General features: G+C 37.4%; 1 protein-coding gene across 3 annotated transcripts in view; it reads left to right on the top strand.

The window, feature by feature from the left end:
• Positions 1 to 14,836, top strand: part of Wdr7 (WD repeat domain 7) — a 359,330-nt gene that overhangs the window by 58,090 nt on the left and 286,404 nt on the right. For all 3 annotated transcript variants that reach the window (XM_008855378.2, XM_008855377.2, XM_008855376.2), the window contains exon 13: positions 8,768 to 8,963. In XM_008855378.2, the coding sequence (XP_008853600.1) occupies positions 8,768 to 8,963 (196 nt within the window). The remainder of the gene's footprint in view (positions 1 to 8,767; positions 8,964 to 14,836) is intronic.

Here is a 14,836-nt window from a genome sequence, read left to right as displayed (position 1 = left end):
TTTTTTATGGTCTTTTTGAGACAGGGTCTCCCTGTAGCCCCAGCTGTCCTTGAACTCACAGAGATCCACCTGCCCCTGCCTCCCAAGTGCTGGGACTACAGGTGTGTGGCACTACACCCGGCTTTAATTCCTGCTATTTTAAAAATTCTGTTTTGATCTAATTTTATACTGGTATGGAAATGAAATTAATATTTAATTTCATATACTTTTTTTTCCTGTTAGGTAGAATATTTAACAATGATAAATGATGCGTCTTAAAGGCACGTTTATGTTCCTTAGAAAGAGTTCTGGGAAGGACAAGAAATAATGATTAAGAGCATAGAGGGATTGATTTATGAGCAAAAGAAGCTGATCATGTATAGCTTGCCTGAGGATGGGCATATTTACAGAAGAGACAATAGAGTGCTCATTTATATGATGGTATTCCTACAAAGAGGAATTATTTGAGCAAATATAAGACTGCTCATCAGATGACACCAAGGAAAGGAGTAACAGCTCAGGAAGCAAATTAGCAATCCTAGAAAACAACAAAAATATTATTTATCCCGGGAGCTGTTAGAAAATGGAATCATCTCCTCAGAGAGCTGGTAGATGGGATAAACTAGCTGCCTATAATTTCTGTAATTCATGCCTGGGAACAGGTTGCATAAGAGCCTTCTGGGAATGCTTTAAAATGAAGTCTTCTAAAATGTGTAAGGTCAGACTAGATGACCTAGGTGGTATGTATGCTCTGACTCTGTCAGATGAGAAGATGGCTTGTGGCATTCTGCTGTTCAGCACTAATGTACTGGGAGGATTATTTACTGGCAGATGCAATGAACCTTTGTTTATTTTAGGATTAGAATTCTTTGAAAACGAAATTACTGTCTTAGAATATTGTTTGATCCAGTATCTTCTCCTCATTGTTAACTGCAGTTGTCTTAAAATTCTCTAAAAAATAATTTTTATTTGGTTAAATATTCTGTTGCTTATTGTTGCCTTTATTTATTTATTTATTTATTTATTTATTTACTTACTTACTTGCTTATTTAGTTTTTGGTCTTTTTGAGACAGGGTCTCCCTGTAGCCCCAGCTTTCCTGGAACTCACTATGTAGACCAGGCTGACCTTGAACTCACAGAGATCCACGTGCCTCTGCCTCCGGAATGCTGGGATTAAAGGCGTGCGCCACCACACCCAGCTGTTGCCTTTATTTTGAATTTAATATTGGAGGTCATTAATGTTTATTGCTTTTAGGACAGAATTAATTTGGTGAATAATTTTGACCTATAAAATACTATGAGAATTGGTAGGATGCTCAGTTCATGCTGCACAGATTCTCGATAGCCTTGAAACATTTTTAGTGAACTTAGAATTTGACATCAGTTGTTGGCAATGGTTGCAGAAGTCAGGATGTGAGGCAGTCAATTGGGGTACAGGAACAAGCATTAGAACTTTTATTTATTGGCTCTTTTAAGTCTTAAGAAATGGAACTTTCTTGACATTTACTCAGTGGATGGACGGTGGCACCCTCACTAGTTTCACAAGTCACATGGGTGCATATTGCCACAGAAAGTGGCCCAGTGGCCCTCTCATCTGTGTGCTTCTAGGTAGAATATATTTCCTTAAAGGATTTGCTTCTTAGGCTGTATAGTTCATTTTTTTCTTTTTTTTTTGGTCTTTTTTGAGACAGGGTCTCCCTGTAGCCCCAGCTGTCCTGGAACTCACTATGTAGACCAGTCTAGCCTTGAACTCACAGAGATCCGCCTGCCTCTGCCTCCCAAGTGCTGGGATTAAAGGCGTGTGCCACCACCATGCCCAGCTGCTGTATAGTTCTTTTACCCCCCTCCCCTGGCCCCTTCAGTGCTAGGTATTAAACCCAGGGCCTCATGCATGTTAGGCACGTGCTCCACCACTGAAGTCCATCTCAGGATTTTTTTTTTTTTTTTTTTTTTTTGAGACACCTTCTCACTATATAGCCTAAGCTGGCATGAACTTGTGGCCCTCTTAAGCTTAGCAGATTGGCAGGGAAAATATTGATGGAAGGTATTTCTAGTGAAAAGTTATTATCTTCTCACCATCAACACTGGGTTCTAAAAAATCATCAGCCACTCTCTGTTTTAAACAATTACCATTTAAACATACTGGAAGAAGCAGCCAAAATTCAAGTTGTGTAAAGGATATATGAACATCCGCTGTTATTAACAGTGAGACCTCAAAGGATAATTATTGTGCTTGCTGTATTTTATCATCTAATGTTATAAACACTAGTAATTTATTTAGGGAAAACACTTTATCTTAGGTTTGTTAATTTAAGCTTTAGTTGCCTGTTTAAAATATACATTTGTGCATTTTTTATAATATAGATATTTTCACAGAAGCACAAATAAATAATTTATAAACATACATTCCAGAATTTTTAAATCCCTAGGTGTGTGATCAAAAGAGTTGGAAGCATGAATGCTTTCATGTAAGTTTTGTTGAAGGTATAAGGGTCAAATTTCTTAATTGAATTACCTTGTTTTGTCTGTGTATGTGGGTGTCTTTGAGGCTGAGTCTCATTCTGTAACCCAGATTGGCCTCAAACCTTCTATGTAGCCCAGGATGGCCTGGAACTCTTGACACTCCTCTTGCTTCAGCTCCTCAAGTTCTAGGTTTACAGGCATGAGTTACCATGATTGGTTTGTATTATCATTTTAATTGTACCATTTAAATGATTTATATATTACCTTGTTACAATATACTTGTTAAATCACTAGTTGATTTTTCTGTATTGAAGTGATTTTAATCAGATTGTAGAATTAGTCATTATAGGTGAAGCAAGCAGATGTTAAGAACACATCTCTAGAACTGAATCATAAAGGAAACTGGATCTAAGTCAAGGAAGAAATATGAGTTATGAAATGTTATTTAGGAAGTGCTTCTTTAATAATTCTGAGGACAGATAAAAACAAGTTAATTGTGTTTTAGCAAATCTTTTAAGTGCTTTCATTTAATAGATAGCCAAGAATTATTTATCATTACTGTATTCATTGTTTGAATTAAAATTAATACCAAAGTAGTGCTTGAATGGTCTTTTTCCTCCTACACTAAATAGGCTAGACATTTGCTTTGTTTATACCATTAATTTGTTTTCACACTGGCTGTAAAGGTAGCCATCAACTCAGAATTAATTAGTGGAATCAAAATTAATGAGGTTTTTCTGTATTGGGCCATTTCCACTCTAAGCCAGTTTTCTTTATGAGTTGGACTAGCATTTTCTTGAAAGAAGAAAAATTAGATTTATTTTAATCTATATTTAAAAAGCAGAGAACCATCTTTTTTTGTGTGCTAAGTACCTCTAATAACTATGCTTTCTTGGGCTTAGTATTATTGATTCTTTTTTGTTTTCATTTTCTATTATTTTGGCTATTTCAAGACTGTTTCTTATTATAGTAAAGCTAAGGTTAGCTCTTCAGATACTGTTTATCATTTGCAGAGATGGTATGTAATTTTGTAAATAACCAAACATAATTTTGTGAGTAGGTCATGACTCTTGCCACTTCATTATTGCATTGTAAGAGAGAAATTATTATTTAAAAATATTTGAAGGACTAGGAATGTAGTTCAGTTATTAGAGTGTTTGCCTAGCATGCATGAAGCCCCAAGTTCAGTTTCTTCTAGGCACCTCATAGAACTGGGTGTGGTGGTGGCACATCCCAGTACTGAAGTGCGGGAGCCAAGAGAATAAATTCAAAGTTGTCAGTGGCTGTATAGTGAGTTTGAGACCAGCCTGAGCAACATGCAGATGTTCAAGGCCTTCTTTGACTGCATAGGTTGAAGCCAGCCTGGACAATATGAGACTCAATCTCAAAATAAATAACCAAGCAAACAGCAATAACTAAAGCAAATAAATACCTCTATATTTAGTAAGTGTATGTGATAAGAGGATATATCTGGTGGAAATGACAAACCAGAATTGGGGCATTTTAGTATTTTTTTTTTAAAGTGTGTGTGTGTGTGTGTGTGTGTGTGTGTGTGTGTGTGCATGCATGCATGTGGAGGCCAGAAGAGGGTAATGGATGTGTCCTCCTCTGTTTTTCTCTACCTATTCCTTGAGGCCGGGTTCTTCCTGAACCTGGTACTCATGTTTTAGCTAGGCTGGGAACCCAAAAGCCTCAGTGATCCTCCTGTCTCGCCCCCTGGAGAGCTGTGGTTGTAGATTCTTGCAGGAGTTCTTGGCTTGTTGCTGGGTCCTGGGATCTGAACTCTTATCCTTATGAATGGAGAACAATCACTTTTAACCACTGATCCTCCATCTCTCCATCCCCACATTATGGCATTTTTTTTTAAGTTTTAGAAAATTATATCCCATAATCTACTTTTGAGGCTTATCCTGTACTGTATTTAATATTTGTTTTGTATCCCCTTATTTTTACTTTATGTAAGAATACTAAGATATAATAACACTTTGAAATATTCTTTTGCAGGTGGATTGCATTTCTTTCATCTTTGAAATGATCTGCCTATATTTCTTTGGGCAGGGTGAAAGTTCTGACAGTGAAACTTCTCAGGAGAGGTTTCCTATTCCTAGGAATGGAACGCTTATTTTGTTCATTGAGTGGCTCTAGACCCCTTTTTTGTAAATTATCAACTATGGCAAGGAGATAGGCAGAGCTTAGTGGTTGGCAGTAGCTGTGTATCACCGCAGATGTTGAGATCTGCAGTACACACCCAATGTAGGAAAGAATATTGGTAAAACTTTATATTATTCAGAGCTCTTTACCTTTTAGATGAATTGGCTTTGGATTTGGGAAATAATAAATACACCAGCTAGATAATGAGACACTAATCAAGAATGAATTTTTTTTTTTTTTTTTTTGGTCTTTTTGCCTCTGCCTCCCAAGTGCTGGGCTTGAAGACCTATGCCACCATACCCGGCATTAAGAATGAATTCTTTTTTGTCTTATTTTGAGATAGAGTTTCACTGTGTAGCCCCAAATGGCTTGGAACTCATGCCTTCCTCACCCCCCATCCTCCTGCCTCTGCCTCCCAAGTGCTGGGCTTAAAGACCTATTCCACCACACCTGGCATTAAGAATGAATTCTTTTTTGTCTTATTTTGAGATAGAGTTTCACTGTGTAGCCCCAAATGGCTTGGAAGTCATGCCTTCCTCACCCTCCATCCCCCCTCCCCAGCCTCCCTAGTGCTGGAATTATCTTTACTACCATACTTCATAGGATTAGCTTTGTGGGGGGTGTAGTGCCCATTGTATGTGTTTATGTGTATATGCCTGTGTTTGTGCTAGTACACATGGATATTTGTGTGTGTTTGCACGTGTGTGCATGTGTATGTGTGTGTATCTGTGTCTGCGTGCATGTGATGGCCAGAGATTAATGTCAGGTATCTTCCTCAATTGCTCTCTACTTTGTTTTTTGAGAGAGGGTTTCTCAAAGGGACCTGAAGCTCACCATTTGCTTAGACTGGCTGGCCAGCAAGCCCTAGGAACCTGCCTGTCCCCACCTCCCAGCATTGAGATTGCAGGCATGCACCACCGTGCTGGGCTTTTTGCGTGGGTGCTGCACTTCCAAAATCAGGTCCTCCTGCTTGTTGTACAGCAAGCACTGTACTGACTAAGCTCTCTCCCCAGCCCCATGCTAGCTTTTTTGTTGGGGATTTTAGGGAGCTCATGAGCTCAAGGAACAAAATCAGAGTAGGTTTGAGGTTTGAGGGCTATAACACTGAGAAGGCTTGGTAAAAGCATGTGAACTGAGTGAAAGAAATGTTTAAGAATCATTCCTATCAGTTTGTCATGCTTAGAGAAAAAGGAACACTGTTTCTCTTATGAGAGAAAGAAAAAAATTGCCTTTATTTACCAGATTGATGTTGCACAATAGGAAATACTCGGTGTATATTGATGCAGCACCCTGTCTTTTTATAAAAAACTGATACATTTAACAAACCCAGAGTTAGTGCTAATGATAATATGTACTTGTGCAAAGCACTCATTTTACTAAACTATCTTTTTTTTTTTGTTGGCAATGTGTGTCTTGTGCATCTGATAAATACTGTATGTTTTTGTGAAATAATTGAAAATAAAGGCATTATGGTGTGTGTATGCACACTTATGTGTATTTATCTAGTTTTATGCTACTGTTCCTAAATTTTTTTAAATTGATTTTTTTTATTTTGTGTATGAGTATATTGTCTGCATGTATGTGAGTGCACCCATGTCGTGCAGTGCCATGGAGGTCAGAAGAGGGCTTCGGATTCCCCTGGAACTGGCGTTAAGGACATTTTGTAGCCTCTGTGTGGGTGCTGGGAATCAAACCCCGGTCCTCTGCAAGAGCAGTCAGTGCTCTTAACCACTGAGCCATCTCTCCAGCCCCTGTTCCTAAATTTTAATTATTTTTTTATAGTTTGCCAGTTCATTTTTATTTACTTGGTAATTGTAAAACTAATATATGTCAGAATTTTACTGATCTTCAGTTGTTAGTATCTTTTCAAAGAAAAAGGTGTCATTGAATATTTAGAAAGGTAACGGAAATAAGCTTAGTGAGTTCTTTTTTGTTTTTGGTCTTTTTGAGACAGGGTCTCCCTGTAGCTCCAGCTGACCTGGAACTCACTGTGTAGACCAGACTGGCCTTGAACTCACAAGGATTGGCCTGCCTCTGCCTCCTGAGTGCCAGGATTAAAGGCGTGTACCACCATGCCCCTCCACTTAGTAAGTTTTTAAGAAAATTCTATATAATGTTGTAAGCAAAGTTTATAATATCTTTCTGAACTTAGTTTTCTTTTTCATTTGAGGGGGCTGGAGAAATGGGTCATCAGTTAAGAGAACTGTTCTTGCAGAGGACTGGATTCAGTTCCCAGCACCCACATGGTGGTTAACAACTGTTATTTGAGACAGGGTCTTACTATGTAGCATTGACTAGTCTGTAACTAGTTATATAGACCAGGTTGGCCTGGAACTCACAGAGCTCCGTTTGCCTCTGCCTTCCAAGTACTGGGATTAGTCATGTGCCACCATCCCCTTCCCTGAACTTAGTTTTTTCAACTTTAAAATTACTGAACAGATGCTATGCATATTGTAGTGGTTAAATTATTATAAAACAAAACAAAACGAAAAAAGAAACTAAAGCTAACAAAGAATAAAACACTTGAATTTCTGAACAAAGTATTTAAACATTAACTGTTACTGTTTTACTAATGCCCTGCTTTCTTTAAAAAATTAAGTTTAGGTTGCTTACAAGTATAAACATTCACTAAAGTGAAAATAGAGTTCAGTCATGGTGAAGAGAAAAATCAGAGTAGCATGTGGTTCCAGTGAGGGTTCACACTCAGACACTCATTCCCAGGATGCTACACTGTGAGAAAGGAAACTCAGCCTTGAACCCAAGCATTCAGAAACAAAAAGGACCCAGTCATAACAGCTTTCCCAAAGTGCTTTATAAGATTATCATGGTCAAACAAGTTTAGGGATGAGTGATGTTATACATCCTTATAGAGCAGCTGTATTCACATCAACAGTTCAAAGGTTCTGGAAAATTCTGTGGTTAAAAAATATCAACTGAGGATAGGCTGTATATGTCTGTAATCCCAGCACTTGGTTAGTCGAGATAGGTACATCATAAGTTTGAGGCCAGCCTGGGCTACACAGTGAGATGTGCCTCAAAACAAAACATAAAACAGCAAAACAAACAAAATATTATCAGTGAAACCAATGGCTACACAGCTTTCACTGTTTTTCATGCACATTTGCTGCTCCATCCTCACCCTTACCCCCCATCCTCCTTTTCCCTTTCACCAAATACCTATCAACATTTCCCACTTTGGGAATTAGTGAGATACTGCTCTTTAGCTAAAATCAAGTATGTTTGTTTAGTGCAGCAGCATGAGGTTTGACAAGTTTCCCTTTTGGATCCTTGAAAGGAGATTATATATGTAGCACTGTGGGCCTCATTTCCCAAGAAATGTCACAGTATACACAGTAAATTCAGATGGCTGCTGTCATATCCTTTCCTTTATTATCACCTGAATCTTAGCTTTTAAATTGCATACAAATTGTCTTACAGAAATTCAAAGGTTTTAATTTTTAATTCCCCACATTATAGATTCAGTTCTTTCTCTTGCTAGTGAAAATCTTTACATTCTTTGTTTTGTGGTTTATATCTCATCTTGTTCTGAAAAGAAATTGAAGGGCAAAAACTGGAGATGAGCAGGAAATACAATGGAGAATGTTTAATTGCCTAACTTTGGCTAGTTGAGGGACCTGCTAGCATTATAGTCAGACACCATAAGGGAGCAGGATGTGGATCTGCAGATAATGTGTGATGGCTGACTCCCAAGGAATGATTGTGGCTGAGGGGCCATTGGGCTATTATTTTTGAGTAAAAGTGCAGGGAGGAGCATGGGTCTAAATGACCGTCATGAACAGAAAGCAGCACTGTAGAAAGCATCTCCCTCCGCAAACAAAGGAAAGTTCATACTGTGGAAAGGGAACACATAAGAACAGATCAATTTTTCCTCCAGCTTTGCCTGTTCAGATGCAGCAATCATTTAGTAAGGTCATCTTCAAATCTGTATAGCAGCTTTTCCAAGATGTCTTTCCCAGTCTTTAATCTTGTCTTCCATTTAGCATTTTAAACACGTATCTATGATTGAGCTGGGTGCTTTCAAATATTACATAAAGGAAAAATTGGTTCAAAATGACCTAATATATTGTGGTTGGTGTTCAGCGGAAATGAATGCATAATTAATTTTCATTTAAGTTTAATCTAAACGTGATGGAAATTTATTCTTCTTTTCAGGCAAGAGTGCAGCATTGCATCTGCTCTGTAGCCAGTGACCACTCAGTAGGACTTTTAAGTTTACGAGAGAAAAAATGCATCATGTTGGCATCTCGACACCTGTTCCCTATTCAGGTGATCAAGTGGAGGCCTTCTGATGATTACCTGGTGGTGGGATGCTCAGATGGCTCTGTGTATGTCTGGCAAATGGACACTGGTAAGAATAAATGTGGAGAAAGAATAGAAATTAAATGAGTATATTTGACTTCCTTTAAAGTAGCCTTTTCTATGAGGAAAAAAAGCCTATAAATGTAAAAGGTTGCTATTTGTATTTCCTATATGACTTTTTCCTAATGTTATCATTATTCACAAAGACATAGTAAATATTTTCTTACTTGTGTTATGTCAGATATTTGTGTACTTCAACAGTCCTTAAATACATGCAATCGAGGGTAATATACAAGTGAGGATAAATATACAGTGCTTTCTATATTATTTATGAGGTAAATTGCCAGCAAGAGAAAGGAGGCATCTTTGTCTCATATTTCAGAAACAATGAGAAAAGGTAAAATCCTCTTTAATTTGAACAGTAGAGAGGTGATGCAAATACAAATAATTGTAGGAGGCAAATTGAAATGGAGGTTTCAGGATATAGAGACAACATGTAAATATTTAAGTTTCAATTTTATGAGCGGGAATAATATAGAATAAGTAATAGCTTAGCTTCAGAGCACACACACTTATAAGTGTTCATATACAGATAATGTGATTTTCCCTAGGAATATTTAAGCATATAACTGTTTTTAGCCTAGGAGTTTGGGGAAGTATATTTGATTCTACTTTTACAATCTTAAGTAATCATCTGTTAATGATTAAAACCTTTCTTTTGATAAATAGCTTACCATAAAATGATTCTACTAAATGATTTTGTTTTTTTTACCTTCTGTTTGTTTTAACTAGTTCTTAAAATCAGATTGTATATGTATTTCTGCCTGTACTGTTGTAGGAATTCTTTTCAAGCCCTTTGGAAGTAAGTAGATATAATCTTCAGTAATCTTCTGTATGTCACCCTTGATTTAACTGGCAGATCATAGGCAATCTTGACAAGAGGAAGCTTTCTTAAAATCTGGCAGACTTCTTTTGCATTTAATTTCATATTCTTTTTTCTTGTGTAAGAGAGATTGATGCTTTCTGTTATATTTTAAGAGCACTGGAGATTAAAAGAGAAGAGTCTGAAATCACACTGCTCAAAAAATAGACATATTCCCATTGTGACATATTTCTTTCTGATTTATTTCTGGATTTTTTTTTTTTTTTTAAAGAATCACTGAGACTGGGGAGATAGGTCAGCAATTAAAAGCCTTTGATGCCCTTACAGGGGACCCAAGTGTGGTACCCAGCATCCACATTGATTGGGGGCTGGGTAGGCTCACAACCATCTGTAACTCCATTTCCAGGGGATCCAGCAACCTCTTCTGATCTCCGTGGGCACCTATACTCACCTGCACAAACAAAACCCCCACACAAAGAGTACCCATACAAGTAATTTTTTAAAAAATCTTTAGAATGAAGGGTTTATTTAACAAAAAAGAATTGCTGTCATGTTACATATGAAACGTTGCATTTTATTTTTGTATATTTATTTATTTTTTCTGTCTGTTGGCTAACAGGTATTTTATTTTATTTTATTTTATTTTATTTTTTTGAGCTGAGAACCAAAGCGCTTGCTAGGCAAGCACTCTACCACTGAGCTAAATCCCCAACCCCATTAATAGTGTTTTGATAGTTTGGTTCCTCACAAACTAAAGACAGAATTTGTATTTACTTTACTTTTATTATTATTATTGTATGTATCTAATCTGTATGTGTGAGTGTGGCATTCACATGCTACCATGTATGTGACGACCAGAGGACAAGTTTTAGGAGTGGGTCCTCCTTCCACCATGGGTCCCTGGGATTGGACACAGGCTGTCAGACTTGTGCAGTAGGCACTCTTCCCCTCTAAGCCATCTAGCCAGCCTATAGAGGTGTGGTGGTGCAGGCCTTTATTCCCAGGACTCGGGAGGCAGAGGCAGGCGGATCTCTGTGAGTTCAAGGCCAGCCTGGCCTACATAGTGTGTGTATTTTTTCTTAGTGTTAAACATGCTGCTTGTTACCTTGTTGATTTTGGTAGTTTGACTTACCTATACTCAGAAATATTTTCTTGGGATTTAGTATTTAAGTTTTTATAGCAGTAATGGTTTTTTTAAAATTACTGCATTAAAATACTGTAAATATTAAGTTATTTTATTCATGTTAAGAATTTTTATTACAGTTATCTTTTTATTTATTTGTGTGTGTGCACACACATGCATGTGCCACTGAATGTGTGTTGTTCAGAGGATGACTTGTGGGAGTTTATTCTCTTTCCACCAAGTGGCTCCTTGCCCACTGAGTTATCTCTCTGGACCCTGATTTTTCTTAAATAGAAATGTGTGATAAAATTGTTCTGAACTATTTGTAACGAAATAAATTGTATACAGATAGCATTGCTTTCTTGAAATTTTTAGATGTCCAAACATGATACGCCAAGTATTTCAGATACTTTCATTTGTAAGTAATGTATAATAAAATATGAAATCCTGTACAAATGAGACCCCTCTGAGAAACAAAGTACCTTTTCTAGTAGTTTTTCTAAAAGTAAGTGGTAAGTAACTGCTTTGTGTAGAGGAACAGGAGGAGTTACTTATATAATTGATTTAATATCATTCACCCCGAATTACTGTAAACACAGTGTGTAATGTGGGAATTGTACAGTTATCCTCTGAACTTCAGGAGGACTTAGGGAAGCATTCAGTGAATTTGATGCTCTTAAATCAAGATGAAAATAGAGAAGTCAAGTTTATTTTGAGTTTCAACCATGATGGAGGTTTATGCTCTTTTTCTCCACTTGCTATTCAAGCTGTAGCTAGTGATGTGAAGTCCCTAGTTAGTCAGGAAGGAAAGTCCTGAATGTATTGACATTATTTATTTATTAAATTTATTTATTTATTTTATAAATAAAAAATGAAGCTAGAAAAATCAGATTCAGGCAGGATTTGACGTATGAAATGTATTTAAACTCTGAGGACACAGAGATTGGGAATCTGCTTTCCCAGTGATGGCATCTCAAACCTGCTCCTACATAGTGGGCAGTTTTCTGTTTGCTTAAAAATCAGTTATATTGGTTGTGTTTAGCATAAACACACTAAAATGTCTTTCTTATACCTTATGTGTCATTCTTTAGTTATTTTCCTTTCAAATGGGTAGTTTCTGTTTTCTCTTTTTATTTGCTAATGACATGAATTTGAAGCTAGTAATAATAGATGTAATTGAAGAACTGCAAAGTCCAAAATCTTTTGTTTTCTTATGATAACATCTTCATTACACATACGTGCAATTTTTTAGCAATGTAGAAACTATGAAATTATTCTTCCATAGACAGACACTAAAACAAGATTTAGCCCGATAAACCTTTCAGTTTCTGCTTACTAAGTTGTTAAATTGAGCCACCCACCTAGAGGCTTCTCTCTGGAGCTGTTTCTGTGTTTCAGGAACCAATAGTGTCACCTGTACCTAATATTCCTATATCATCTGATATTTACAAAAGGTATGTCATTCCCACAGACCTTTCACCAGGCCCAAACTCTCTCTGTCTGGCAAGTAGTAGCATACTCTTACTTACTGAATGATTGAATGATGTTACAAATTCTCGTATAACCAAGCCTAAACAACATTCTTTTTTTTTTTTGGAGACAGAGTCTCCCTGTAGCCCCAGCTGTCCTGGAACTCACTATGGAGACCAGGCTGGCCTCAAACTCACAGAGATCTGCCTGTCTCTGCCTCCCGAGTGTTGGGATTAAAGGCGTGCGCCAACATTCCCAGCATCATTCTCTCTTTTTTTTAAAAAAATAATTATTTTTATTTTATGTCTATGAGTATAATACCTACATGTAGGTAGATGCATCTGTGTGGTGTAGTGCCCATGGAGGTCAGAAGAGGGTGTCAGATCCCCTAGAACTGTAGATACAGATGGTTGTTAGCTGCCATGTAGGTACTGGGAATTGAACCCATGTCCTCTACAAGAGCAGCTAGTGCTCTTAACCACTGAGCCATCTCTCCAGCCCACAACATTCTTATTTTTTTCCTTCTTCTTTTTTGAGACAGGATCTCCCTGTAGCCCCAGCTGGCCTGGAACTCTGTATGTAGACCAGGCTGTCCTTGAATTCACAGAGATCCACCTGTCTCTGCCTCCTGAGTGCTGGGACTGAAGGTGTGTGCCACCACTCCAGGCTTGATTTTAAGTTTTAATGTTATAGTATGTTGGCCTTACATCATGGACTTTTCTGAGTCCTATACATTTTTCTTTTCCTACTATTAGAAGCATAGCATAGGGTACTGGTTAAGCAAAGAATGATCAGGCAAAGAAACTTACTTGACTAAAACTGATAGAATCCAGTACAATGAAGAAGTTCCTTTTTTCACTTTGATGATTGGCTCTAGAGTATGTTCAAAGAGTAGATATATGCCTGCCTGACTACTTCTTCACAGCTTCCATAGCCTACTTGTGACTAAGCCTTTCCCAGAAGGTCTGCCATCCACCTTTCCCATAAGGTCTGTTGTCTTCCTTCCCCTGGCTCTGTGCTGGCCTGTGTTCCTCTGAACATCTCTCTGACACCAGTACTGTGTCTTCATGCATTTTCTTCTGAATTTTTCTGGATCATCAAACCCCTGTGCCTAGACTTATTTTGTTTTTACCTCTTTTTTTTGTTGTTTTGCTTTCTGGGTAGTGTGTCACTATGTGGTTCAGGTTGGCCTTGAACTTGTACTCCTTGCCTCCTGTGTGCTGGGTATACAGGCATGTACCACCACATCCAGCTTTACCTCTTTCTTGTGAGCTTACACTCTTGACCCTCTCAGATGCAAACATATTGCTGTGGTCCATTGCAGGCCTGTTTCTTGCCACCACACCCTCCATCCAACATGATTACCCATCTTTGCTTGTTCCCATGTAATCACTGGAGTCAAGTCCTCAAAAAGGAGAAGGATAAACTTGATACAAGAAAGCAAATTTAGCTACTTGTTTCTTTGTTTGTTGTATAGTATCATTTGTTTACTACGGATTGTATTTTGGGTAAGGAGTCACTTTTAACCTTTTCCATTGTAACCATAAACCATATTTAATACAGAATTAAAGGCTAAAAGAGTAAATGTGTATTAAATTCACTTGTATTAAACTCTAATATCTTAAAGAATAATTTGTCCATTTTCAAATTTTGTATTAATTCACTTAATACAACCATGCTTTTATATGCTTTCAAAAGCTGCAATACAGATTTATAATAAAATCATCAATATATTGCACAGCTTCATGCAGAAAAATAGGAAAGTTTTTACTAATTTAACCATTTTTTTTCTTAGAACTGTAGAATCTCTTCTTTCCCTTTTGTATTAGTTACTTTTTTGTTGCTGTGTTAGAAACACTGAACAAAGCAACTTATAGAAGGAAGAGTTTATTTGAGCTTGTGGTTCCAAGAGAATTACAGTCCATCCTGGTGGGGAGGTATGGCAGCAGAGGTGGCTAGAGGGGGAGCAGAGGCTAAGCATCACATCTTCAGGCAGGCACAGTAAACAAGAGAATGACTTGAGGTCTGGCAAGGCTTAAGAACTCTTTAAGCCCACCCCCAGTGACGTGCTTCCTCCAGCATGGCCACACCTTCTAAGACCTCCCAAAACAGTACCACCAACTGGGGACAAAATGTCCAAATACTTGGAGCCTATGGGGGGGCATTCTCATTGAAACCACTACACCTTTATTTATGTAAATTGTTCTCTAGATATTTTTAGTTAAAAATGCTTTGTAGGTTTCATTTTATTCCGTGTTAATACAAAGCTGAACTTCATTTTATTGTTGTCTTTGTAGCTGGACAACATTCCTTTGAAATGTATGTGTATATGATACAGATATGTAAAGGTGTTTAAGACTTTTCTATATTTATTTCTACTACATTTAAGATTAATAACTCTGTACACACATATTCCTGTGTAATGTGATTATTTAAATAAATCTTA

Source organism: Nannospalax galili, unplaced genomic scaffold (genome assembly GCF_000622305.1).
Source record: "Nannospalax galili isolate Female #2095 unplaced genomic scaffold, S.galili_v1.0 scaffold567, whole genome shotgun sequence".
NCBI classification, from domain to species: domain Eukaryota; kingdom Metazoa; phylum Chordata; class Mammalia; order Rodentia; family Spalacidae; genus Nannospalax; species Nannospalax galili.
Note: the sequence above shows the minus strand (reverse complement) of the source record. Positions and strands in the feature narration are given on the sequence as shown.